The sequence below is a fragment of the Mirounga angustirostris genome, unplaced genomic scaffold (assembly GCF_029215605.1).
Source record: "Mirounga angustirostris isolate CCGP_5_RB_7025 unplaced genomic scaffold, mMirAng1.0.hap1 SCAF_14, whole genome shotgun sequence".
Classification (NCBI taxonomy): Eukaryota; Metazoa; Chordata; class Mammalia; order Carnivora; family Phocidae; genus Mirounga; species Mirounga angustirostris.
The window spans coordinates 47,152,942-47,177,658 of NW_026991722.1; the positions used below are offsets into that span (position 1 = coordinate 47,152,942).

The 24,717-nt window shown below is 45.9% G+C and overlaps 1 protein-coding gene across 6 annotated transcripts in view; it reads left to right on the plus strand.

Annotated features, from left to right (window-relative positions):
- Window positions 1-24,717, plus strand: part of NPC1 (NPC intracellular cholesterol transporter 1) — a 51,742-nt gene continuing 27,025 nt past the window's right edge. For 4 of the 6 annotated variants that reach the window (XR_010407280.1, XR_010407281.1, XM_064577809.1 and 1 more), the window contains exons 1-8: window positions 1-197; window positions 13,754-13,876; window positions 14,526-14,632; window positions 16,649-16,824; window positions 19,659-19,826; window positions 20,393-20,642; window positions 22,665-22,738; window positions 23,281-23,651. Coding sequence is in view for 4 of the 6 variants with exons in the window: in XM_064577809.1 (XP_064433879.1) it covers window positions 141-197; window positions 13,754-13,876; window positions 14,526-14,632; window positions 16,649-16,824; window positions 19,659-19,826; window positions 20,393-20,642; window positions 22,665-22,738; window positions 23,281-23,651 (1,326 nt within the window). In the remaining 2 variants the exon portion in view is untranslated. Of the gene's footprint in view, window positions 198-13,140; window positions 13,259-13,753; window positions 13,877-14,525; window positions 14,633-16,648; window positions 16,825-19,658; window positions 19,827-20,392; window positions 20,643-22,664; window positions 22,739-23,280; window positions 23,652-24,717 lie in introns of those variants that run through there. The other 2 variants (XM_045886923.3, XM_064577810.1) reach the window with 2 other exon arrangements.

The following is a 24,717-nucleotide window of genomic DNA, read 5'->3' on the forward strand; positions in this document are numbered from 1 at the left end:
ACCGCCCGCCGCCGGCGTCCGCGCCCTCCCTCGGCTGGCACGGGATCCTGAGCCCGCCCAGCGCGCCGAGCCGGGGCGAGCCGAGCCGAGCCGAGCCGAGCCGAGTTCTACCGTTGTGCGCAGCCCGGCACCGCGGCAGCATGACCGCGCGCGGCCCAGCCCTCGGCTTCCTCCTGCTGCTGCTCTGTGCCGCGCAGGTAAGCGGACGTCCGCGACCCGGGAGGGCTCTGGGTGGGGGGACGAGGCGAGGCGGTGAGGGCGCCCGGTTCCCCGGGCCGGCGCGCGTCCAGCCGGCCCTGGGGAAGTTGGTTCAGCGTTGGAGCCCCGGGCGTCCCCCGCCCGCTCCGGTTTCTTTCCCTGGCCACGCATTCTTCTCTGTGGTCTGGAAGAGGTGGCAACTGGAAACAGCTCGCTTGACCTCTTTTGAGCACGTTTCAGCTGTGGTCACCTAATTTCTGGGTTTAGGATGTGGAATCAGAGGGAAGGACGAAAGTGGGTAGAGAGGGGGCGGGATCTTATTTATTTAACCTGCCTTTAAAAAAAAAAAATCCGGCCACATGCGCACGAACTCTTTACGAATTTGTTTAGAATATCCTGCCACTTTATTTCCCCTTCTCCCGAAGGTGGAGGTGGGAGGGGAGGTGAAGAAAGGAAACAAATTGCCAAGCGCCAAATTGAAACCGTCCTAAGTCAGTCAGCTTGGTCTTCTCGAGAGTGCAAGTTACTTGTTGTTAACTCTCTTTTACATCTTTAGAAACTGAGACCCAGCAGGGGATCACTGAGTTTCCCCTTGTCACAATATTAGTTAGCTACAGAGTGGGGCCTGGAACTCAGTGGCCTGACTCCCTGGGCCAGCTTTTCTGTGGTTCAGTAGCCTAGGGCATGAATGCTTCACTGCTATTTATTATTGTTATTACGTAAGTTTCAGGTGCACAGCTTTATAATTTAAACACCTGTATACACTACAAAATGATAAGCACAAGCCTACTTACTATTCATCACTATACAGTTGACCCATTTTGCCCAATCCCCAACCTCCTTCCCCTCTGGTAACTACTAGTCTGTTATCTGTATCTGTCAGTTTGGTTTGGTTTGTTAGATTCCATATATCAGTGAAATCACCCGTATTTGTCTTTCTTCATCTGACTTATTTTACTTATTAGCATAATCCCCTCAAAAGTCCATCTGTGTTGTCACAAATAGCAAGATCTCATTCTTTTTTATAGCTGAGTAATACTCCACTGTATAAATATATCACATCTTTATTCATTCACCTGTCATTGGACATTTAGGTTGTTTACATACCTTGATTATCGTGAATAAGGCTGTTGTGAATGTAGGGTGCATATGTCTTTTCGAATTAGTGTTTTCATTTTCTTTGTGTAACTATTCAGAGGTAGAATAGCTGGTTCATACGGTATTTCTGTTCTCAATTTTTTGAGGAATCACAGAGTGTTTTCCACAATGGTTGTACCAATTTACAATGCCACCATCGGTGTACAAGTGTTTTCCTTTCTCCATACCCTCACCAACACTTGTCATTTCTTGTCTCTTTGATAATATTCACTGTAACAGGTTCAAGGTGATCCCTCATGATTTTGATTTGCATTTCCCTAATAGTGATCTTGAGCATCTTTTCATGTAGCTATTGTATGTCTTGTGTGATGTCTGTATGTCTTTGAGGAAATGTCTGTTCAGTTTTCTGCCCACGGGCACCTGGGTGGCTTAGTTGGTTAAGCGACTGCCTTCGGCTCAGGTCTTGATCCTGGAGTCCAGGGATCGAGTCCCGCATCGGGCTCCCTGCTCAGCAAGGAGCCTGCTTCTCCCTCTGACCCTCCCCACTCTCATGTGCTCTCTTGCTCTCTTGCTCTCTCTCATTCTCTCTCTCAAATAAATAAGTAAAATCTTAAAAAAAAAAAACAAAAAAAACCCCGAATATTTGTTCCTGTTCTGTGAAGTGTGCCATTGGAATTTTGATAGGTATTTCACTGAATCTGTAGATTGCTTTAGGTGGTATGGACATTTTAACAATATTCTTCCAATTCAAGAGCACAGATTATCTTTCCATTTCTTTGTGTCTTCTTCAATTTATTTCATCAGTGTCTTATGGTTTTCACCTCCTTGGTTAAATTTGTTCCTAGATATTTTATTCTTTTTGATGTAATTGTAAATGGAATTGTTTTCTTAATTTCTCTTTATGTTGTTTCATTGTTAGTGTGTAGAAACGCCACAGATTTCTGTTTACTGATTTTGTATCCTGCGATTTTACTGAATTCATGTATCATGTCATCTGCAAATAGTGACTGTTTTACTTTTTCCTTTCTGATTTGGATGCCTTTTATTTATTTTGCCTAATTGCCATGGCTAGGACTTCCAGTACTATGTTGAACGAAAGTGACAAGAATAGGCATCCTGTTCTTAGATGAAGAACTTTCAGCTTTTCCCCACTGATTATGATATTAGCTGTAGGATTGTCATGATGGCCTTTATTACATTGAGGTATGTTCCTTCTATATCCATTTTGTTGAGAGAGGGTATATCCATCATAAGTGGATGTTGAATTTTGTCAGCTGCTTTTTCTGCATTTATCTAGATGATCATATGATTTTTATCTGTCATCTTGTTGATGTGATATATCACATTGATTGATCTACAGATGTTGAACCATCCTTGAATCCATAAGTAAATCCCGCTTGATCATGGTGTATGATCCTTTTAATGTATTATTGGATTCGGTGTGCTAATATTTTATTGAGGATTTTTGCATCTGTGTTCATCAAGGATATTGGACTAATTTTTTTTTTTAATAGCACCCTGGTCTGGTTTTAGTGCAAGGGTAATGCTGGCCTCATAAAATGTTTGAAAGTTTTTCCTCCTCTTCGATTTTTTGGAAGACTTTGAGTGTAGGTATTAAATCTTCTTTTAATGTTTGGTGGAATTTGCCAGTGAATCCATCTGGTTGGTCCCTGAACTTTTGTTTGTTGGGAGATTTTTGATTACTGTTTCAATCTCCTTACTAGTAATCGGTCTATTCACATTTCCTATTTCTTCATCATTCAGTCTTGCAAGATTGTGTGTTTCTAGGAATTTATCCATTTCTTCTAGGTTGTCCAGTTTGTTGGTTTGTAATTTTTCATAGTAGTCTCTTATGATCCTTTGTATTTCTGTGGAATTAGTTATAACTTCTCTTTCATTTCTGATTTTGAGCCCTCTCTTTTTTCCTAGTCAAAGACTGAAAGTGAAGAGATGGAAAAAAAATATTCCATACAAATGGAAATGGAAAGAATACTGAAGTAACTATACTCATATCAGACAAAGTAGACCCTAAAACAAAGACTGTAATACAAGACAAAGAAGGGCATTCATTACATAATGATAAAGAGGTCTATCCAGCAAGAAGATACATTTTTAAAGATAATATGCACCCAACATTGGAGCATCAAAATCTATAACACAAATATTCACAGACCTAAAGGGAGAAATTGAAAGCAATACAATAGTAGTAGGAGATTTTATTTATTTTATTAAAAAAAAGGTTTTTTTTTTGTAGTAGGAGATTTTAATAGCCCACTTTCATCAGTGGATGAAAAATCAATAAGGAAACATCAGCCTTAAATGACACAGTAGACCAGGTGGACTTAATGGATATAGACAGAGCACTCCCTCTAAAAGCAGCAGAATACACATTCTTCTCAAGTGTACATGGAACATTCTGTAGGATAAATCACGTGGGGTCACAAAAGAAGTTTCAGTAACTTCAAGAAGGTTGAAATCATACCAAGCATTTTTTCCGATCACTTTAGTATGAAACTAGAAATTAATTACAAGAGGAAAACCAGAAAACCAGAAAAATGAGATTAAACAACATGCTGATCAACCAGTGGGTCACTGAAGAAAATCAAAGGAGAAATTAAAAAATACCTAGAGACAAATTAAAACAGAAATATGACCTACTGATATCTATGGGATGCAGCAAAAGCAGTTCTTAGAGCAAAGTTCATAGCAATACAGGCCTACTTCAAGGAAGAAGAAAAATCTCAAACAATGTAACTGTAACTTTATACCTAAAGGACCTAGAAAAAGTAAAAACAAAGCCCCAAGTAAGGAAGGGAATAATAAAGATCAGAGCAGAAATAAATGAATTAGAGAAACTAAAAAGACAAGAGAAAGGATCAATGAAATTAAGAGCTGCCTCTTTGAACAGAGAAAATTGACAAACCCTTAGCTGCATTCACTGCTCTTTCTGCGTCTACAGTTTTCTCTTCTAAAACCAGGGGTTGGGGGAGAAAGTCTAAGGTTATAGTGCTGATTAAACTAGATGAGGATGCAGGAGTGGAGCCCTGGGATCCACTCCCTTGGTGAGCCCTTGTGCCCACTCATGTACATGTCAGTAACGAGGAGGTAGTAAATCAGAGGGGAAAGCAGGTTCGGGTGCTTCCCTGGATTAGGAAACCTCTCCTTAAATTTCTGGGTAGTTGTTAGAAGCAGGTAGGTTTTGCTGACCCAGGAAGGGTCCAAGAGCCAGGAGAAGAGCTGTGGCTCCCTCCTCTGTGTATGTAAAGGGATCCCCAGCCGTGTGGGCTTGTGGGAGACCACACCTCTGGTGCCTGGTTGGGAGGGGAGACAGGAGAGCAGGGAGGTGGTTTGGAATGGGATCAGTGGGTAGATTACAGCTCTTGGTGTGGGCATGTTACTCTGTCAAGCCTCAGGGTTTTTTTTTTTGAAGACCAACAATACCTTGTAGGATTATTGGGGTTATTAGATAACATGGTATATGGAGAGACCTTACCACTGTAGTAAAAACTCAAGAAACAGGAGTAATTCTGTGCCTTAAAGAAAATACAGCTATTCAGTTTGCCTCGAGTTTTAGGTCAGGATCTGGTAGACAGGCTTTACACTGGTAAGTAGCTTTAACTTACCTCTGAAATCCTTTCACCTCAAGGTAATATCCAAGACTGATGGCCAACAAGTGCCTCTCTTCCCAAGACTTTTGAGATAGGTCAGAGGTTCATCATGAGTCTCTTGCAAAATGCTTGGAAAGGTCTGTAAATCTTAACTGGAAATATGCCTTTGTTATTTTACAAAGTAGCTCCCTTGCGTGGGCAGAGGCTTCCAGTACCCCTGAACACACTGGGGGGAAAGAGAGGGTCTGCTTTTAGAATTCTTTCCAGTGATAGCACCTTGTCTGGGTTCAGCCTGAGCACTCAGGAAGTTCTGTCACAGAATTAACAGACCTAACTGTCCTTTGTAAGGTCTGATAGACATTTGAGGGGGATTTTTGCCTTTCTTAATTTTTAGTTTTTACAGATGATGAAATATCACTAGCCTGCCTGGCTTGTAAACCTTGTGGTCATCCAAATAATGTGTGCGGTTTTGAGAAATCATACGTCTCTCTCCTGTCTGTAATTTTTACAAGCTTTTTCTTGAGGAACTTGGAATATAGTGAGGTCTGGGTAGGAATTAGGCCATTAAAATGTTTTTTTCCTGAAGAGATCAGCAGTAGTTTAATCTTTTGACCTAAGGGCATTGAAGAAAACCCACATTCGCCCCAATTTCAGATGGTTAATATTTCCCAGTCTCTCCTACTCCTTGATTGATGCTGCGCTCAGATATCTTACTAACATAAGTAATCAAGGGAAAATGAGGATTTTATTTTAGCGAGTGGGCAGAAAGAAAACGACTTGCTGAATAGGTCTTTGTATTGCTTCAGTGTTTATCATGTTACCCAGAACAAAGAATGCCTCTGGTCTGAAGACAGTATGATCTCTTTTTCCTGGGTAACCCTTCCCCACCCTGCACTACTCCCAAAAGGGAGGCTTTTCAGGGTGTTTTAAGGATGACACATTATCTACTGCGGAAACCAGGGTTAGACCAATCTCTAATCTGATCATGGTTGCCCCTTTCTGCCCTGTCACCCATAGCTCTATGAAGGGCATCAGCTCTCCAGCCAAATAAACTACTAGCTATCGAAACCCTTCCCGTCTTCCAAGGCCCAGTTCAAATACTGCATTATCCATGGTATTTGTTATCCTGTTCCCCCAACTAGAATACCTTCTCTCTGAGGCTCTAAATCCGTGTTTATACTGCAATAGCAGTCTTACCCTGGGTGTGGGTCTGGACTCTCCTTCTCACCAAGAGTGATATCGGGTAAGCCAGTGATCCCCTAGAGCCTCTGTCTCTTCCTCTGTAAAATCGGGTTAACATATATGCCTCCTTCTCACCGTTCTCATGAAAAGAGAAGTATTGCTTGAATTGAAGTAGTAGATTGTAGGCTTCTTGAGGGCAAGAACTGTATTTTACCATTTCCAATATGGCCAGGACTCTCTTTTCTGAGTCACCAGATCATTGGGCCTTCATGGGTTTAGGTGTGGGGATAAGATGGAAGGATGCAGAGGCTGGTAGAAACCAGAATTGCATTGCTTTCTGGGTGATAATCAATAACCAACTCTGGCCCAACAAGTTTTTCTTTGCTTGGACTATGCCTCTTATTTTCAAATATTTTCGGAATATTTGCTTTGGCAAGAAAACTTAGGGTAAAAAAAGAAAAAAAACTGTTTACCGTTTGTTTTATTTTTTACATTGTACCCAAACCTGTTTCTGATGCAAGTGTACTGTTGGGGGATTTGAGAGGGAAGTTTTAAAATTTGTTCTTTGTCTTGTTATTGTCCCTTAGGCCACAGAGGAACTCAAAGTTCCTGTCATTCACTAGTTTCATATATATAAAGTGGTTGCTATGGGCACAGTGTAGATACAAAAGTAGACCAAAAGAATTACCTGTACAGGGCGCCTGGGTGGCTCAGTTGGTTAAGCGACTGCCTTCGGCTCAGGTCATGATCCTGGAGTCCCGGGATGGAGTCCCGGGATGGAGTCCCGCATCGGGCTCCCTGCTCAGCGGGGAGTCTGCTCCTCCCTCTCCCGCTCCCCTCTCTTGTGCTCTCTCTCTCCCTCTCAAATAAATAAATAAAATCTTAAAAAAAAAAAAAAAAAAAAGAATTACCTGTACAGAAAGCATTCTTTAAACTGTAAATGTTAGTAGTCTCTGCCCTGGCTGGTTCATAGTGACGGGGAGGAGGGGGAATACATAAAATTACCATACAATGCAAAATGTGCTCTAACAAAGGGAAGAACAAAATGTTATGGGGAGTCAGTTTTTGAACTGACCTTTGGAGGGTGAATTAATGCTTACCAGGTAGACAAGAGGAAAACCGGAGAAAGTAGGGGGGAGTTACCTATTTGTTACAAAAAACCATTCAACTGTATACTTGAAAAGGGAGAATTGTATGGTATGTAGGCTAACTCAAAAGTTTTTTGAAGTGAAGTTCTAGATTACAGGAAACCAAAAAAAGAGTTACCTAATTTGTGTGTAGTACTCCATTGCTGGGGCACATCTGGTCTCGTTTTAACATCACAGGACCCCTCTAAGATACATGGGATGCTGTGTTTCCTGTTTTGCAGGAAATTAAGCATACTAAGGCTCAGGTGTGTCCCAAAGTCACATAGCTAGTAAATGGCAGACTGGGGGCTTGAACCACGGTCTTCTGACTTGTGCTCTAATTTATTCAAATTCAAAATCTTGCTACCAGATTCTGCATGTTTAGCAAGCGAAATTGAATGAGTGTTCAGCTGTTCCAGGTGGCCAGTAGGGCATCTCCTTCAGGGTTTGCTCCTAGCTCCAGTCCATCCCATCCTGCGTTGTCCTGACTGGCCAGGCCAGCCCCTCTGCTCCCTGCAGAGGCCTCTCCCTACCCCCTACCCGACCCGCCTTGCTGGAGCTTGAGCTGGTGTGGCTCCAGGTTCTGCCATGAGCTCTACCCATCCAGGACAGTGGCAGAGGTGAGAGGACCTGGCCCTGCACTCCACGTGCCGTGGGGTGGCCAGTGCAGGCCTGGAGCTGAGGATGGTCAGTGGTCACTAGTGTGATTTGACAGCTGCCTGGAGACGTCCGTAAGAAGATGTAAATGGTAGCCATTATTTCCACAGGTGAACATGTTTGTGTAGAAAGAGGGACTCTCTGTATCAGACGCTCTGAGGATACATCTGCACAAATGGAGCTGGAGTTTGAGCAGTCCAGCAGCTAGGGAGTGGGGACTGGGGAGAGGATGGAGAATGTTTAATTCACTTGGCCTTCAAAATCTTCATTCTCCTTACTGGTTTTGTCACGTAGGAGCCACGTGACCTCAGAGAGTCTTCCCTGAGCCTTAGTTTCCTTACCTGTAAAATGCCGCCTACCACCCTAGAGGGTATCTGAGAAGTATGCGAGGCAGGAAGGAAGAAATCACTTAACTTCGTGCCTGGCACACAGTTGATGTCCACGAAGCATTTTATGCTGAGTTAGTTGAGATTTACTGCAGGCAGCCTGGAGTGTAGGACTCTGTTGCTGACTTGCAGGGCCTCTTCTCCATATGACCAGACATGCTTTTATGGAGTTCCCCATAAGGGTCTCTTCTGCAGTTGCTATCGTTGCCGACATATAGCAGAAGGGGCATTTTTTTTTTTTTAACTTGCTGAACTATTATTATTGGAAGAAACTTCCCTGTCCAGTCATATACCCTATCATTAAGCTCTGGAGCATGTTGTGAAATAGCCATATGACCTAACCTTTAAAAGCAGACACACTATAGCGTTGTAACTCCTAAATTCTGGTGGAAAGCCAAAACAAGCAGTAGTTCTCATTTCTAACTTCTTATATAATCCATTTGAACTCCTTCAACACATGGAGAGATTTGATGGTTTCTGAATTGGTGAACACTGGGTCAGGTACTGCAGAGACTTTCAGAGGAAATAGAACAGCTGGGCTCTGCGCTTGATGATTTTGCGGTCTTCCTAGGGAGTTGAGACAATAGCCAAAAACTACCCCTGGCACCTCTTCCCACATACCCAACTTTGTGATTCTCATAAATTCTGCTTCATCCTAGGGCAGGAGCCCACAGATCACGGCCTGGCCAGAGCCTGTCATTGTGAATAAAGTTTTCTCCCTCACCCCTACACCCATCACGTACCTGTTGTCTGTGGTTGCTTTTGAGCTACAACAGGCTAGTTGAGTATTTTCCACAAAGACCTTATGGCCCATAAGCCTACAGTATTTCATATGTGGCCCTCTACGGAAAACACCCGGATGAATATAGTGAAGGGCAGTTCAAGTTGAGCCGAAAGCCAGTCTGTGCAGGGTTGTTGAGACTTATTTGTGAAAAAGCTATTTAAAAGTTACTGCACTTGTCCGTCTCTACAGGTTACCTGTTGGGAGGAATTAAAAGCCTAGAAGACCCAGATCTAATACAGTAGCATTGGTTAAATCTGAGAAGGGGGGTGGTTACTTCACATATACCTGTGATGTTTGCAGATTTGTGATGAGTGGGTATGGAGTCCGTAGTTAGAGGACATAAATCCTACAGTCATTCATTTTTTTAACGTTTTAGGAATCGGTAAAATTTTTAAATGCTCCAATAAGATGGTTCTTGTGGTTATAAATAGCTCTGTATGACTGGTCAGGGTCCACGAGACTTGCTGTGAAGAATGGTTATCCTTTAGATTCGGATCCGGGGGACTGGAGCGCAGCTTTAACGAGACGTGTCCCGTGGCTCGCACGCCTGCAGCTTCTGATTCTGGTCGGTCTGAATGTGATGACTGACAACGTGCTCGCTCTCTGCAGTCCTTGCCACTGGGCTTTTCTCTGACAGGAAGGGCGTCTGAGCTCATGTCTCATGGTAAAACACAGAGGGTATGAAACTGACAGCTTTTTGGTGTACAGCTCAGTGACCTGAAGGATGGCTGGTTCTGTGCAGCCACCGTCCGTCGCCAGCCCTGAGCTCAGGTTCGGTCAGACCGCAGACATTGCTAGGTTTTATTTCCGCCTGGGTGTTACTGATGTGAAGTCAGCAGCAGGCCTCCTGGTATCCCAGTAAAGGCAGCACCCGGCCACACCTTACGTTTTGGAAAGCAGGTGCTTTGCTTAGAAAGGAAGCGAGTGCCCTGTGTGCGGCACACCCTTGATCTTGGCGTCAGCTCGTGCTGCCCTGACATCCCAGGGACCCTAAGGTGCACCTGTCATCTTTGTCCAGAAAGTCCTGACCACCCGCTGTGCTGCAGCGGTTTGGAGACCCGCAGGCCAGTCGTTCCAACGCCAGCTAGGTTCTTGGTGGGATACCGAGATGAGCATGGCCCAGCCAGGAGTGACCCTGGGCGTAGCCTGGGGAGTAAGGAGCTCTGGCTTCCGAACCAGCCAGGAAGCAGCCAGGCCTTGGGTGGGGTCTGGCTCTGACGTTTTTAGGTATGGCCTCAGATGAGCCACTCTACCTGTGTAACCGGCATGAGGAATGGTGTTATTCCGGTACCAGCCTCCCAGATCTGAGGATTGAGGGATCCAGTGCCTGGATGCTGGGGGAGGTGGCCGCATACCCTCAGGGGAGCCCTTGGAATGACGGAGCTCAGGGTGGGGAGGGGCTGTGCTTGCCTGGTCCTGCCCCCAGCAGGCCCACGGGGGAGATGGTGGTTGAAGAGTGGCCTTGGCAGGTAGCGGGAGTGTAGGGGAGGGAGGCACGAACAGCAGGGGAGCAGGCAGGTCCCATTCAGTGTGGGACAGAAGGTAAGCAGGGGTGGGAGATGAGCGTGCACATCGGAACCAGGTGAGGCATCTGGAGCTTGCCTCACCGGCAGCGGGAAGGTGGATTGTCGGGTTCTGAGCACCGGAAAGCTTTGGAACCCCAGCTCAGGCTGGGCTGTGTAGGAGACTTGCCAGGTCTGCAGGAGAGGTGGCCAGGCCGTCTCTAGGGGAGTAGTGCCCAGGGGAACAAAGGATGGCAGTGGGCTCTGCAGGAAGGGGATGCAGGGAAGGAAGGGGCACCAGAAAGTGCACCTCCACTGGGAGCTTCCCCAGGAGGAGAGATCGGGCCGTGGAGGAAGGATTGGTTTCCTTTGGAGCTCTTGGGATTGTGGGGCAGGTAACCGGAAGTGCAGCTGGAGAGAAATTGGGGTCGTTTGACCAAAGGGAGATGAAATCGGAGAGTATTTATTGGTAGGAGCAGGTGAAGGGATGCACAAAGAGATGCGGTTAAGAAGGTAGAGGAGAGGGGTCCGGTGGTGGAGGTCCCTGCCCGGCCAGCTCCATGGCGTTTTCAGCTAAGGGTGATCAGAGGGAGGTGAGCCGAAAGAAAGCTGAGGTGGAAAAAGAGTGTACACATGCCCATGCCTCGTGCAAGGTGGGGAGGGGGTGTGGTGCTAGAGTGAGGACCTTAGTTATACAGTTGATTACACTTGATTCAAAGTCTGTTTCTGGAACTGGAATGTTCTGGTTTGAATCCTGGCTCTGCCACTCTTGGACAAATTAGCCTCTCTGTGCCTCCCATTTCCTCACCTGTAAAATGGGTATAATAGCACTTTCTTCATCAACTTGTTGTGAGGATTAATTGGATTAATATATGAAGAGCAGTGAAACAGTGCCTAGCACACAAGTTAAATGGCTCGTAAGTGCCTTTGGGCCCCACTGGGTTGGGGCTGCTTCTAGAGGCAGGATGACCTTGGGAAGCAAACCTACAAGCATTGAGTCAAGCACAGTTTTCCTGGGCCCAAAGAAATTTCAGGTATTTTACTTCAGGTCTTTGGGACCTCTTTGCTAAGGTCCCAACAATTGGAAGACAATAATTCTTTGCATTTGATTGCATAGTGCTCCACATAATATTCCCCTTTCCGATCTTCACAGCAAACCTGTAAGATTGGTGACGGTTATGAGCCGCCATTCACAGAGAGCAGAACTGCTCAGCACAGTTAAGGAACCTGCTCCACGTGCAGTCAGGCTCAGTGTGCACATTGATTGACAGCCTCGTGAGTTCTGAGGATCAGAACCCGGGACTCCTGACCTCCCCGCCACACCCTGCCCCACCTCTGTTCTACCTGACCGTGGAAACTTGGCATTGAAGTAAGAGATGTGGGTTATAAAGGATGAATGGGAACCACACTGCGTTGGGCCTTTACTTTCTATCGTAGCGCTGAGGGCTAAGGAAAGGGAACTGAGACTCCAGACCCCATCCTGTTAGTCATGCTGGAGTTGTGATTTGTTGACTGGGTTTCTGTTACTCCAGTGGGTGACTTGCCAGAGTACCCCAGGCCTGGACCTGCTTGCTCTTTGGGTCTGTTGAGCATTCTGTGAAGTCTAGGGTGGGGTCACTTAAATTTAAATGACATGTATCAGCAGTTATGCCCCCTTAGCAAAAAAGGCAAAAAAGCCTTTTCAAACATCAGTAGATGAATAATTCCTTTTAGTTGGAAAACTGGAGTTTTGGAAAGAGCAGTACTTTCCCTGGAATCGCTAGGTTCATGGCATAATTGCTGCAATTCTTTGTAAATAAAAATGGTGGTGGAATTTTGCAACTTCTTGCCAAAGGTTTGATATGTGGCATTGTTGACTACTTGTCACTTGCTCCTTTGTATAATTTCCCTTCCTTGTGACCTAAACATATGACTTTTAGTGAGTCCAGATAGGGTTAAGTCATAGTTTCTGTTTTAAAATATCTGAAGAATGAGGGGTGGCTCCGTTGGTTAGGCACCTGACTCTTGGTTTCAGCTCGGGTCGTGATCTCAGGGTTGTGGGATGGAACCCCATGGCAGGCTCCACAGTCAGTGCGGAGTTTGCTTGGGATTCTCTCCCTCTCCCTCTCCCTCTGACCTTCCTGCGCTCGCGCTCTCTCGCTCTCTCTCCCAAATAAATAAATAAATTTTAAAATATCTAAAGAATGAATTCAAAGTAATCCCGACCCCTTCAGTTCCCCGCACATACACAGCCCAGCCTCCTGCGAGCTGTTTTTTTCTTTCATGTTTTTAGCATTTCAGGGGCCTGTAGTGAGATTTGTATCTTGATGCTGGGGACCAGCAGACAGACTGACCTCCTTGTATACGTGTTGGTCATGTGCCACTATGCTGGAGGGAATTCACTCTGTTGCTTCTATTCAGATTTCTTTTTAATGGCTTTTCCATGGGGTGCCTTGGGAGTCATGATTGCTTCTTGATAGCTTTTGTTTCCCTGTGGGACAGATGATTGCAAGCCCCTGCTGGCCCGTGGCCCTGGCCAACGTGGCCAACCTCGCCGATGTGCTGATTCACACTGCACCCTCCTCCCCGTCCAGCCTTGTGACTCTCACGTGGGAAATACGAGTGACTCTTGAGAAACCTCTACTGAAGAGTTGAACATTTTTCTTTTGAGATTGCTGAGGTGGTTTTCCTTAAAGTTAGCACATGCCTTGCTTTCTACTTAAATCTCAAGGACGAGGTGTTTATTCTTGTTCCTTCTTAGGGTTTGTGGGTGTTTTGGGTTTTGCTTTTCATGTTACTCATGATGTGCTGATATTAATAATCTAAATATATATGGAAATGTTCCTTCGTTATTTGGCGCTTATATAGTTTCTTATGCATATGTACAAAAATAGTGCCTTAATAATTGCAGATTCACATATTATCTTGCTTTCTTTCCTCTACACTGATTCTTAGTGATCCCTACAGGGAGCTTCCCATCATCAGCAAATTAGCAGGAAGTAGAAATCATGTAAATAATTTCTAGGACCTTCCTTCACTGACTGACTTGACAAGCCCATTCTGGGCATCTGGTCTATTTTAATATTTTTTCGAAACGTTAACTACCCACTGCCTCTTGCTGCCACTTCATTTTGCGGGTAATGTTGGAAGGTCGTGTACTGGTGCTTTCGCTGTTGAAATTTCCTTTAGCCTTTGAGGCCCTGATGGATGACCTTTTGTGTCGGCTCTGTAGGTGTTGGCACGGTCCTGCGTGTGGTATGGAGAGTGTGGAATTGCATCTGGAGACAAGAGGTACAACTGCCAGTACTCGGGGCCACCAAAACCCTTGCCAAAGGACGGGTATGACTTAATGCAGGTAAGTTTGTCGTCCCAGGCACTGGGAACACAAAATGCTAATCCAAGATCCTCTGTAATGATCCCGTAAATATCTCAGTGGGGTGGGGCTGAAACTAACAGGCTTAATTAAGTCTTATCCCAAATGCTTATCTGGGGCACACAATGGCACAGAAGATAATATAACTCTGGGGCTGGAGTTTCTCTGGGGCTGACTTTTTGCCTTTCTCATAGTTTCCTCATAGCAGGTTACTATTTAGGGACTGATCTTGGTACCTCACATGTTGCTCTTTGCAACTTCTTCTTTTTTTTTTTTTTTTTAAAGATTTTATTTATTATCTGACAGAGACACAGCGAGAGAGGGAACACAAGCAGGGGGAGTGAGAGAGGGAGAAGCAGACTCCCTGCTGAGCAGGGAGCCCGACCCAGGCTCGATCCCAGGACCCTGAGGTCATGACTTGAGCCCAAGACAGACACTTAACTGACTGAGCCACCCAGGGGCCCCAAATTTGAAAACCTTTTAAAAGAATCCTGCAAGAACTTTGCAAACACGTTTCTTACTCTTGCGTACCTAAAAAAGGACTGTGTGAATAAAATTGCCTTATTTCATTGAGAAATGTGTGTCCTTATTTGACTTTCTGCTGTGATAACCATGCTTTCTCACCCAAAAGGAGCTCTGCCCAGGATTCTTCTTTGACAACGTCAGCGTGTGCTGTGACGTGCAGCAGCTGCAGACCCTGAAGGACAGCCTGCAGCTGCCCCTGCAGTTTCTGTCCAGGTAGGCTGGCCGCCCCGCACGCACACAAAAACGGGTTTGGAGTGCTTGTTAACCAGGGACATTCTGATTTCCTCCTAAGTTAGTTTTCATGTTATTTCAAGAAAGCAATCTTAGGACTTCTCAGAAATCAAGCATAATTTCTCGATAAAGTAATAGTTGGCTGACATCGTTTTCTTCCCAGTTCCATGCAGAGCTGAGGCGTGGGCTTCCTCTAGGTCGCCCCCCCGCCCCCAAGGGTGTCTGCACTGTGGAGTGGGTCCTTTCACTCTTGAGCCTCTGGGTGCTCTGCAGAGGAGGAGAGGTTGTTCTGGTGGTCCTGCCATGTCTGTGACCTGAGACCCTCCTCCACAAGGTCCTCTGTGTGGCTGTCCTCCCCTCCCCACCCCTGGATGGCACGTGGTTCTCTCCCCCTGCAGTGACATGAGATGCTAGAGTCCCAGTCCTCCTTAGAGCTGGCCTTTGGTAGCTGTTAACAAGATTGTTCTGGCAGAGTTGGCTGGGTTTGTCAAAATTAGTCCACCATCCAGGCCATTCTCTATGACCAGGGCCGTGAAAAGGGTTGCATGATAGGTGTTCTTCTCGAAGCTTACCCAGCAGTTCTCAGATGTGCAGAAGAACAAGCTGGTGGGAGTCTGTAGAATAGCACCTCATGGTATCGTTCTAAATTTTTCACTGAAGCATCCTGATAAAGGTGGATGGGAGGGACATGGGAAGAGGGGAAGCCCTTCTCTGTGCACATATCATGGCGGGTGACAGGACAGTCGGCATCCACTAAGGAAACCCTGCTTCTTCCCAGAAGTTTAAATTGGCAATACAGGGTGGAAACCACCCCTAAACTGTCCTTTTAGGACAGCATACCATATAGGAGATCAATAAGTTGAGAACCTAATCAGTCCAGCATACCCCCTGGAGGGCTAGTGGATATTGATGGAACCATCATTCAGTCAGAATACATTTATTTAGCACCCACTCTAGATGAGGCATTATGGACATAAGGATAACCAAGATCAGAAGATAACCAAATTTTCCCCGTGTCATCAGCTCTATTTTTAATAGCAAATAATGAGAAGCTAAGGAATATTGTGCATCTGTCGAAATCGATGATTGCGGAGATTAAACGTAGTAACGTGGCAAGAGTTTGTGATCCATAGAACGTGGTAGAAATCTGCACCCCAGGAGCAGTTTCCATTAGGATGGTGTAATTGTGGTTCCTGTGCTTGTCACGGTAAAGCACGGGACTCCTGAAAGCGGGTCAGTGTGCATGTCTGCTCCCTCACTAGACCAGGGGCATTGAAGGCTGGGACCACCTTCCCTGTTCTGTGTCCCTGGCACCTGCATGGGATCAGTCAAGAGTGACTACGATTTGGTTGTGCTGCGGGAATGCGGGTCTAATGAAGCAGCAGCTTTTGCAGATAACAGTGAACCCAACTGGGGAGACAGTTCTGCCACCCAGTAAGTCAACATTAGGAGCTTCAGCCATGAACCTGAAGGAGAGCAGACAGCTTGTAGTTCTCATGAAAATCCGTGTGCTTCTGCAGTGCATACAGCCAGAGAACACCACCACTGTCCTTTAGCCTCTCAAGCCCTGGGGAAATCCTCTTGTGTTTAGAGAGGGCCAAGGGATTACCTGGGGCTTGAAGAAAGCCCTTCAGTAGGAAGGTGAACATTCTAACGTGTGAATCTCATTTTTCCCTTGTTTTTCTTCTTCGTAAGAATTGTCAGCGTGACGGTCCCTAGTCCCTTTAGCTTCAACACAAAACATGTCCATAAATTACAAAGCACAGAATTCAGAAAAGCATTTTTCTCTTTCTGAAATTATACCTCGACAACATATGTGTAATAATTAGGGCAGTTTTTTAAAGAGATCTCTGATTTTAGGTTTAGAATGGCTGGGTTAAAGATGTCTGTAGGTAATTTGTCACTTTATAATAGATTTTAAATGTTCTTTATCATAAATCATGTTTTTGCTGGCCCTGTTTGTGAGATCAGACAAAATACAGTTTACTTTTTCTTTAGATGTGCATCCTGTTTTTATAACCTAATGAACCTGTTTTGCGAGCTGACATGTAGCCCCCGGCAAAGTCAGTTTCTGAATGTTACAGAAACTGAAGATTATGTTGATCCTGTTACAAACCAGACGAAAACAAACGTAAAAGAATTACAGTACTATGTCGGAGAGAGTTTTGCCAATGGTGAGTAAACTTCTAATTATTTCTTTTTTTGTAGTTGGTATCAGGACAGTGGATTCAGTTGTTCCTTTCAGTTGTCAGCTGTATGAAAATGATAATTTTTAGTTCTGTTGGCCATGAAACACGAGTTGCTGCTTCATGTGTATCTAGGACTTGAGCTACAGCCCATAAAACAATCTCTTTAAAGTATTTGCTTAGCTCCTTCCTAACTGTAAGTTCCCACATAGAAATTTTTAGTGCATGTGTGTTTATTTCTGTACATTTTGGAAGCCATTAGAACTTTGTTTCTAGTGGACGTGAATTGTGTAACTTCACAAGTTTTTGCAAAACCTGAGAAGAGGGTGTGGGAGGGTAAAGTAGAGGAGGGGAGATTTGACTCTGAAGAAACCCATTACCATAAGGGAGAAAGAGAAGAGAAGAAACACATTACCAGCAGGAGAAAGAGATCTGTAACACCTAGAAATCATGGGACAATCTGAGAAAGACCATCTAGCGTTTGTTGAAAATGATTGAAATGAAAGAGTTCTGATGTTAAGGATGTTAAGGGCAGTGAGGCTTGTTTTATACTGTAATGGTGGGTACAAGTCATGATGCATTTGCCAAAACTCATAGAATGTACTACACCTAGTGTGAACCCTAAAATAGACTATGGACTTCGGGTGACAGTGATGTGTTATCATAGGTTCTTCAGGTAACAAATGCACCACTCGGGTGCTGTTGATAGTGGGGAGGTTGTGCTTGTGTTGAGGCAGGAGTTATATGAGAATTCTGCTCGGTTTTACTGTGAATCTAAAACAACTCTTTTAAGAAGTCCATTAAAAAATAAAGAAATAGGGGCACTTGGGTGGCTCATCAGTTGAGCGTCTGACTTGGGCTCAGGTCATGATCCCAGGGTCCTGGGATTGAGCCCTGCCTCAGGCTCCGCACTCAGAGGGGAGTCTGCTTCTCCCTCTGCCCCTCCCCCAACTCATGCTCGCTCGCTCTCTCAAATAAATAAAATCTTTAAAAAATAAAAAATAAGTAATTGGAGGCACTAAATGCTAACTAAGAGGAGAATGGATAAATACAACGGAGCATAGTCACAGTCTATAATAGAATACTTAAAACTGTTAAAATGTATGAATTATGTCATTCAACTTGAATGACTTAAAAAATTGAAAATAAGTTACAGGATATATGTAGCATGTTGTTTACATTAAATAGTACTGAATATCTATGGATACAACATATCATGAAAGTGTACAAACCTGCATAGGAAAGATAAACATCAAATTCAGGTTGTGGTTTACCTTCAGGAAGGGTGAGTATTCGTAGGGAAGGGTATTCAGGGGAACTTCAAATAGGTGAATTGTATGGTAGGTGAATTATATTTCAGTAAAGTTGTTAAAAAAATCCATATGTAAATACAGCATGGAAAAACTATAAAACTCCAAGACAAGTATCTTAAAAAGAAGTAGAAAAAAGATAGAAATCGTTTTAAAAGAATGCCATGTGGAGATTTTCTTACCAGCAGTGACAGAGGCCAGAAGGCAGTGGAATCATCATAGTTCTAAGTCACTCTACCCGAACTGCGTTTCAAGAGTGAGGGTAAAACACGATGAATTTATTAAGTATCTCCTTAAAGTTTAGGGAGGAAGATCCTGGGAAGTTTCTAACAAGTAGGTGTGGTGTCTAAATGGGGTGTCTCTTGATTGGATGGGGGCCCTCAAATGTGGGACAAGGACCAGCTGGAAGCTGGTGGCAGGGGCAGTGAAAAAAAATCACCTGAGGCAGAACAAAGGGGAGGGTGGGGGCGTGGGGGAACAGCAGGCTGGGCGGCCCAGGAGAGGCTGACTGCAATGAGGCAGTGGGTGGGGGCTGTTTTTAGAGGGGGAATATGAGGAGGTATGGCGAGTATGGAATTCTCCCTTTTTTGGTAACTGTGCCCGGTTGTAAGTAGCCCATTGGTCCGTTAGGGTTTATGGATATTTGGAGGTGGGTCACCTGATGGGCCCTTTCTACTTGCCACTGCTCAAGCCTGTGTGCCTGAAGGCGGCCTCTGCAGTAGGGACTGGTAAATGAATGTTAATACAGGACCCATTACTACTACTTTTTTTTTTTTTTTAAGATTTTATTTATTTATTCATGAGAGAGAGAGGCAGAGGCAGAGGCAGAGGGAGAAGCAGGCTCCCCACCTAGCAGGGAGCCCGATGCAGGACTCCATCCCAGGATCCTGAGATCACGACCTGAGCCAAAGGCAGACGCTTAACCATCTGAGCCACCCAGGCGCCCCCATTACTACTGCTTTTTAATGTGCAAAAGGTCATTGACATTGTCCCATGTTTTGTGTATTGTCTTTATGTGTATTAGAATGGAGCCAAAAGAGAGGGTCCGTATTAGGTCATTCACATGTGGCCTGTGCCCTAAAATCAGTTTCCTCCGTAAGTTCCAGACTCTTCAGCCATAGGGCTTCCTGCCTCAGATTTCTGGAACCAGCTTCACTGGCTGAAAAGGCACCAGGGTTCGTTCTTCTCCTTTCTCAGCCTTCGTACATTCGTCTCTGCAGTGGTGATAAGACTCCTCTGAGCTACGTGGGATGACGTAAAGCCTTTCCCGTGTCTTTTCTCTGTTTAAGTCACTTGGAATCTAGCCCAGCATATTATGGGCAGGGTGATAAGTCTGTGTCAAGGGTAATCTCCACTCCTGCCCTGAGTGTTTACTGTGTCTCGCCCACCAGCCCATGACTTCTGAGCGCGGTGCAGATGGCCGCGCCCGCATTCAAGGAACCTTTTGTAAGTTCTCCCCCAGTGACTAAAGCAGTGTGGTGTTTCAGCCCTTTCCCCTCCTTCCTCTGCCAGCCATGTACAACGCCTGCCGGGATGTGGAGGCCCCCTCCAGTAATGACAAAGCCCTGGGGCTCCTGTGTGGGAAGGACGCCAAAGCCTGCAACGCCACCAACTGGATCGAGTACATGTTCAATAAGGACAACGGCCAGGCGCCTTTCACCATCACACCCATTTTCTCAGGTAGACTGCCAAGTTTGGCGCATTTATGATGTGGCTTTAGAGCCCAGGAACCTTAGTCTGCAACAGGAAGATAAATTCAGATAACTAGTTCCTGGACTTTCTCTCCAGTGAGAGAGGTAACTAGAACATTCTCTCCCCACCCCCTGGTTAATTTAGGGGCTGGCAGTGAGCACGGAGGAGGAGGAATTGCCTTCAGGTGCTGCTACCCAATTGAAAGAATGAGCCTGGGTTTTTGTTTTGTATTTTTTAAAAGCCAGAGCATTAGGGAGGCCTTTTAAGGAGCCCCGCAATCCGGTTAGACTCACTCCTTGATGGAGGTTTACTGTGGAATGTGGGGTACTCCAATCTCAAGGACTTGTGCCCGAAGTTATTGGAAGGAACTCAGACTTTTACAGGACGAGGCAGCAAAACATCGTGTGATCAGATGGAAGCCTCTGTCCTTTTTGCTCTTACGGTGGTGGTCCGTGTGTCACCAGTGCGCTCCATCACTGGGTTCCAATATCATCGAACGCACACTTTGTCATTTGTTTTACTGAGCTATTCACTCAAGCCCATGCTCCCTGCAGATCTTCCGGCCCATGGGATGGAGCCCATGAACAATGCCACCAAGGGCTGTGATGAGTCTGTGGACGACGTCACGGGGCCATGCAGCTGCCAGGACTGCTCGGCCGTGTGTGGGCCCAAGCCCCAGCCGCCGCCCGCTCCAGCTCCCTGGAGACTCTTGGGCCTGGACGCCATGTACGTCATCATGTGGACCACCTACATGGCGTTCTTGCTCGTGTTTTTTGGAGCATTTTTTGCCGTGTGGTGCTACAGGTGAGCAGTGTTGTGTGATCCGCAGGGTGAGGAGCATAGGTGATCCAAGTGGCACTCCCAGCTTTCGCCTGGCAGTCCTTGGTTAATTAAACCAAGAAACAAGGATCACGTGAGTACACTCCATGATTTGCTTAATTAGTAAGCAAAGACCTGGTTAGACATTTGAACATTTGAAGTTGGTTTCATTGATTTATTCAAAACGATGAGTGAGTTTTATTTTTATTTATTTTTTTAAGATTTTATTTATTTATTTGACAGAGAGACACAGTGAGAGAGGGAACACAAGTAGAGGGAGTGGGAGAGGGAGAAGCAGGCTTCCTGCCAAGCAGGGAGCCCGATGCGGGGCTCGATCCCATGACCCTGGGACCATGACCTGAGCCGAAGGCAGACGCTTAACCGACTGAGCCACCCAGGCGCCCACGATGAGTGATTTTTAAAGCACTGTGCATTACCCACCCACTCTTTAACAGAAAGTCTTAAGAGCTGAATCTGATTAAAATCTAATTAAATGCAGTACTGTCTGCAGTCCTTTTAGATATTCGCATCTTGATTAGGAAGTACGTTTTCTTTATCAAGTATCACCAGGAAAATCTCTGCTGCCCTTGTTCTGTTTAGGACCCCACTCCACATTCCCCTTCTTTTCATTACTTTCCCCCAGTCTGTGACAGATTTTCTGGAATTTTTTTATGGCCTGGACACTTTTGATGAGTACTGGACAGTTATTTTGTAAAATGTCCCTCAGGCTTTATCTGATCAGATCTTTATCTGATCTCGCGATCAGATTGAGGTTATGTGTTTGTGACAAGAGTATCAGAGAAGTGATGCGTCTTTCTCAGCATCTCGTTTCGGTGCTACACGATCTCGATAGGTCTCTTCACTGGTGATATTAACTTTCGTCACTGGGTGAAGAGGGTGTCTGCTGGGTTTCTCTCCTGTAGAATTGCGGCTTCTTCCTTTGGAGTTGATCAATATCCTAAGGGAGATAGGTCAAAACTGGGCTGATACCTTGTTTCTCCTAAAACTGTCCACTGATTGTAGCATCCACTGGTGGCTCTTGTCTGCGGCGGTTACTGCTGTGGTGTTTGCCCGATGGTGATTGGTGGTCTGGTTGTATTTCTTCTACCTTTACTAGTTGGACTTACTCTGTACACACAGTTATCCTTCCTGCTCTACTTCATTATTGATTCAATTATATTTATATCATGGACTTTTTTTTTTTAGTTTTGTCGGCTCTATCCAACACTGTCCTTTGTTTTGTTGCTCAGATTCTTCCAGTTTTGACCATTGAGAGCGCCTTCTGGTTGACTCCTGTGTTTTGTTTTGTTTTTAACATGCCCCACCTTTCTCAAGCGTGTACTTAGTTTCTGGAATCACAAGATGTTCCAGACTCATCTTGTATTTTCCCTGCCCCAGCCCTGGAATCCACCTCTTCCACAGGGAGCCCTCGGTCCTTGTGTTGTAGACTGATGTAGACTGATGTTTAGAACGGTGCTCTAGGCACTAGGTATGCGAATTGCCATTCGCTGCTTTTAAAGGACCTAAAGTTTTAAACCTAAATGAAGGCTACAAGGTGAAACTATCCTTTATTAATCTGTTTTTTAAATACCTTCTTAGGGGCGCCTGGGTGGCGCAGTCGGTTAAGCATATGACTCTTGATTTAGGCTCAGGTCGTAATCTCAGGGTGGTGAGATTGAGCCCCACATCGGGCTCCGCCCTCAGTGTGGAGTCTGCTAAAGTTTCTCTCTCCCTCTGCCCTTCCCCCTGTCTCTGTGCTCACGCTCTCTCTTGCACTCTCTTTCTCAAATAAATATCCCCCCCCAAAAAAAATACCTTCTTAAATTTTCTCCTGAGAGTGGTGAGCAGGACTTAGAGCAAGGGAACCTGTGGGGCGGGGGGCAGCGGTTCAGGAGGAAGAGGACAGAATGAGGAAGTAAGCTTTTAATGGGGTTACAGGACTGTTAGAAAAACAGCCTCATTATGTCAGAGGTCCACTGATACTACTTATGTGCTTTTATTTTTCAGAAAGCACTATTTTGTCTCCGAGTACACGCCCATTGATAGCAACATCGCTTTCTCTGTAAATGCCAGTGACAAAGGTAGGCGCATCTGTACTTACACGGTTAGGAGTGCGTGGGCTCCAGTGTTGGTCTCCTCCGCAAGCGTCTATGCACCGGTCTGGGCCAGGCAGTGTGCCCATGTCAAGGACATGGCTGTGATCCAGACAGACGGGTCCTGGCCGTGCTGGCAGACGGGAACAAGTCCTGAGTAACCGTAGTAGGACAGTTAGGCACGGGGGCAAGAGCCGGAGGGGCTGGTGGAACAGGCGGAGAGCAGGTGTAGCCGCAAAGCTGGCTGGGACCCGCTGTGGACAGAGCGCTCAGAGCACTGTGCCCCTGAGCGAGCATCGCTCCTCGGGCGGGGGGGGGACGGCTGTCACGGTGGGCAGGCAAGCAGGGTGCCTTCCTGAGCAGCTAGGTGCTGAGGGTCAGGGTGGGGGGAGCAGCGCAGGACCCCGTGCCACCCCTGGTGCGGGCACAGTGCCCGCCCATGTGGCAGTAGCTAACGCTTTCCCTGTTCCGGCTTTCAGGAATGGCTTGGCTCTTAACCTCCACCCTCCCTTCCTCTCCCGCTCTTCCAGGGGAGGCGTCATGCTGCGACGCACTCAGTGCGGCATTCGAGGGCAGTCTGAGGCGGCTCTTCTCCCAGTGGGGCTCTTTCTGCGTCCGAAACCCAGGCTGCATCATCTTCTTCTCCCTGGCCTTCATCGCCGCCTGTTCGTCAGGCCTGGTGTTTGTGCGGGTCACGACCAACCCAGTGGACCTGTGGTCCGCCCCCGGCAGCCGGGCGCGCCTGGAGAAAGAGTACTTTGACACGCACTTTGGGCCCTTCTTCCGCACGGAGCAGCTCATCATCCAGGCCCCCCACACCAGCGTGCACACTTACCAGCCGTACCCCTCAGGGTCCGACGTGCCCTTCGGGCCCCCGCTCGACGTAGGAATCTTGCACCAGGTAATGTGCTCTTAGCAGAAATCAGTCCCGGGAGTCCAGGGATATGCTAACTGGCTTTTCCATGTGGACCAGTTCTGCCTGATGTCAGAATGAGGCTGAACGTAGTGAGAAAGCTTGAAAATCTCAACAGTGAAAAAAGGAAAGGTGCTTTTCGTTTACTTTTTCAAGAAAGTAAACGGTGGATGTTGAACTTTATAAGAAATTGACTGTAGACTGCTTGTGTATTTACTTCATATAGCAGGGCTGGCTTCTTTCTTGAAATTGAGATGAACATTTCTCCATTGAAGCAGAATGTATAATTTACCTTAGTAAATTTTTCCCTTGGTAATTGAAAAGTAATGTGCCAGGACCCCAAGGAATGAAGCCTCTTATGCTGTGCTGGGGGTCCAGGAAGGAGCTACTGCTGACCCCCCCCTGCAGGAATGAATTTTTCATTGCCTGAATGTGGGCCCCAGCCTGCCTTTGGTAAGAGGTGCATTCGGAATGAGATCCGTCCCGTTCTCTTACAGAGGCCTCGAAGCCTTCCCATTTTCCCTGGTCACACTTGCCCTGGAGAACTCGGTCTATGAATAAATGGCATCCCACGGATTTTTTTTGATGAGCAGTTGCACAATCACGTGATTTTTCTTTGAAATATGGCTCTTGCCTACAGAAAGTCTTTTATCTTTTTTTTTTTTTTTTAAAGATTTTATTTATTTATTTGACAGAGAGACACGGCAAGAGAGGGGGAGTGGGAGAGGGAGAAGCAGGCTTCCTGCTGAGCAGGGAGCCCGATGTGGGGCTCGATCCCAGGACCCCGGGATCATGACCTGAGCTGAAGGCAGACGCTTAACGACTGAGCCACCCAGGTGCCCCGAAAGTCTTTTGTCTTAAGAAATATCAAAATGGTCTCAAGACTTCAGAATTTTTCCTTTTTTTTTTTTTTTTAAGATTTTATTTGTTTATTTGACAGAGTGAGAGAGTATAAGCAGGGGGAGTGGCAGGGAGAGGGAGAAGCAGACACTCCGCTAAGGCTGAGCAGGGAGCCCCATAAGGGATCATGACCTGAGCCAAAGGCAGACGCTTA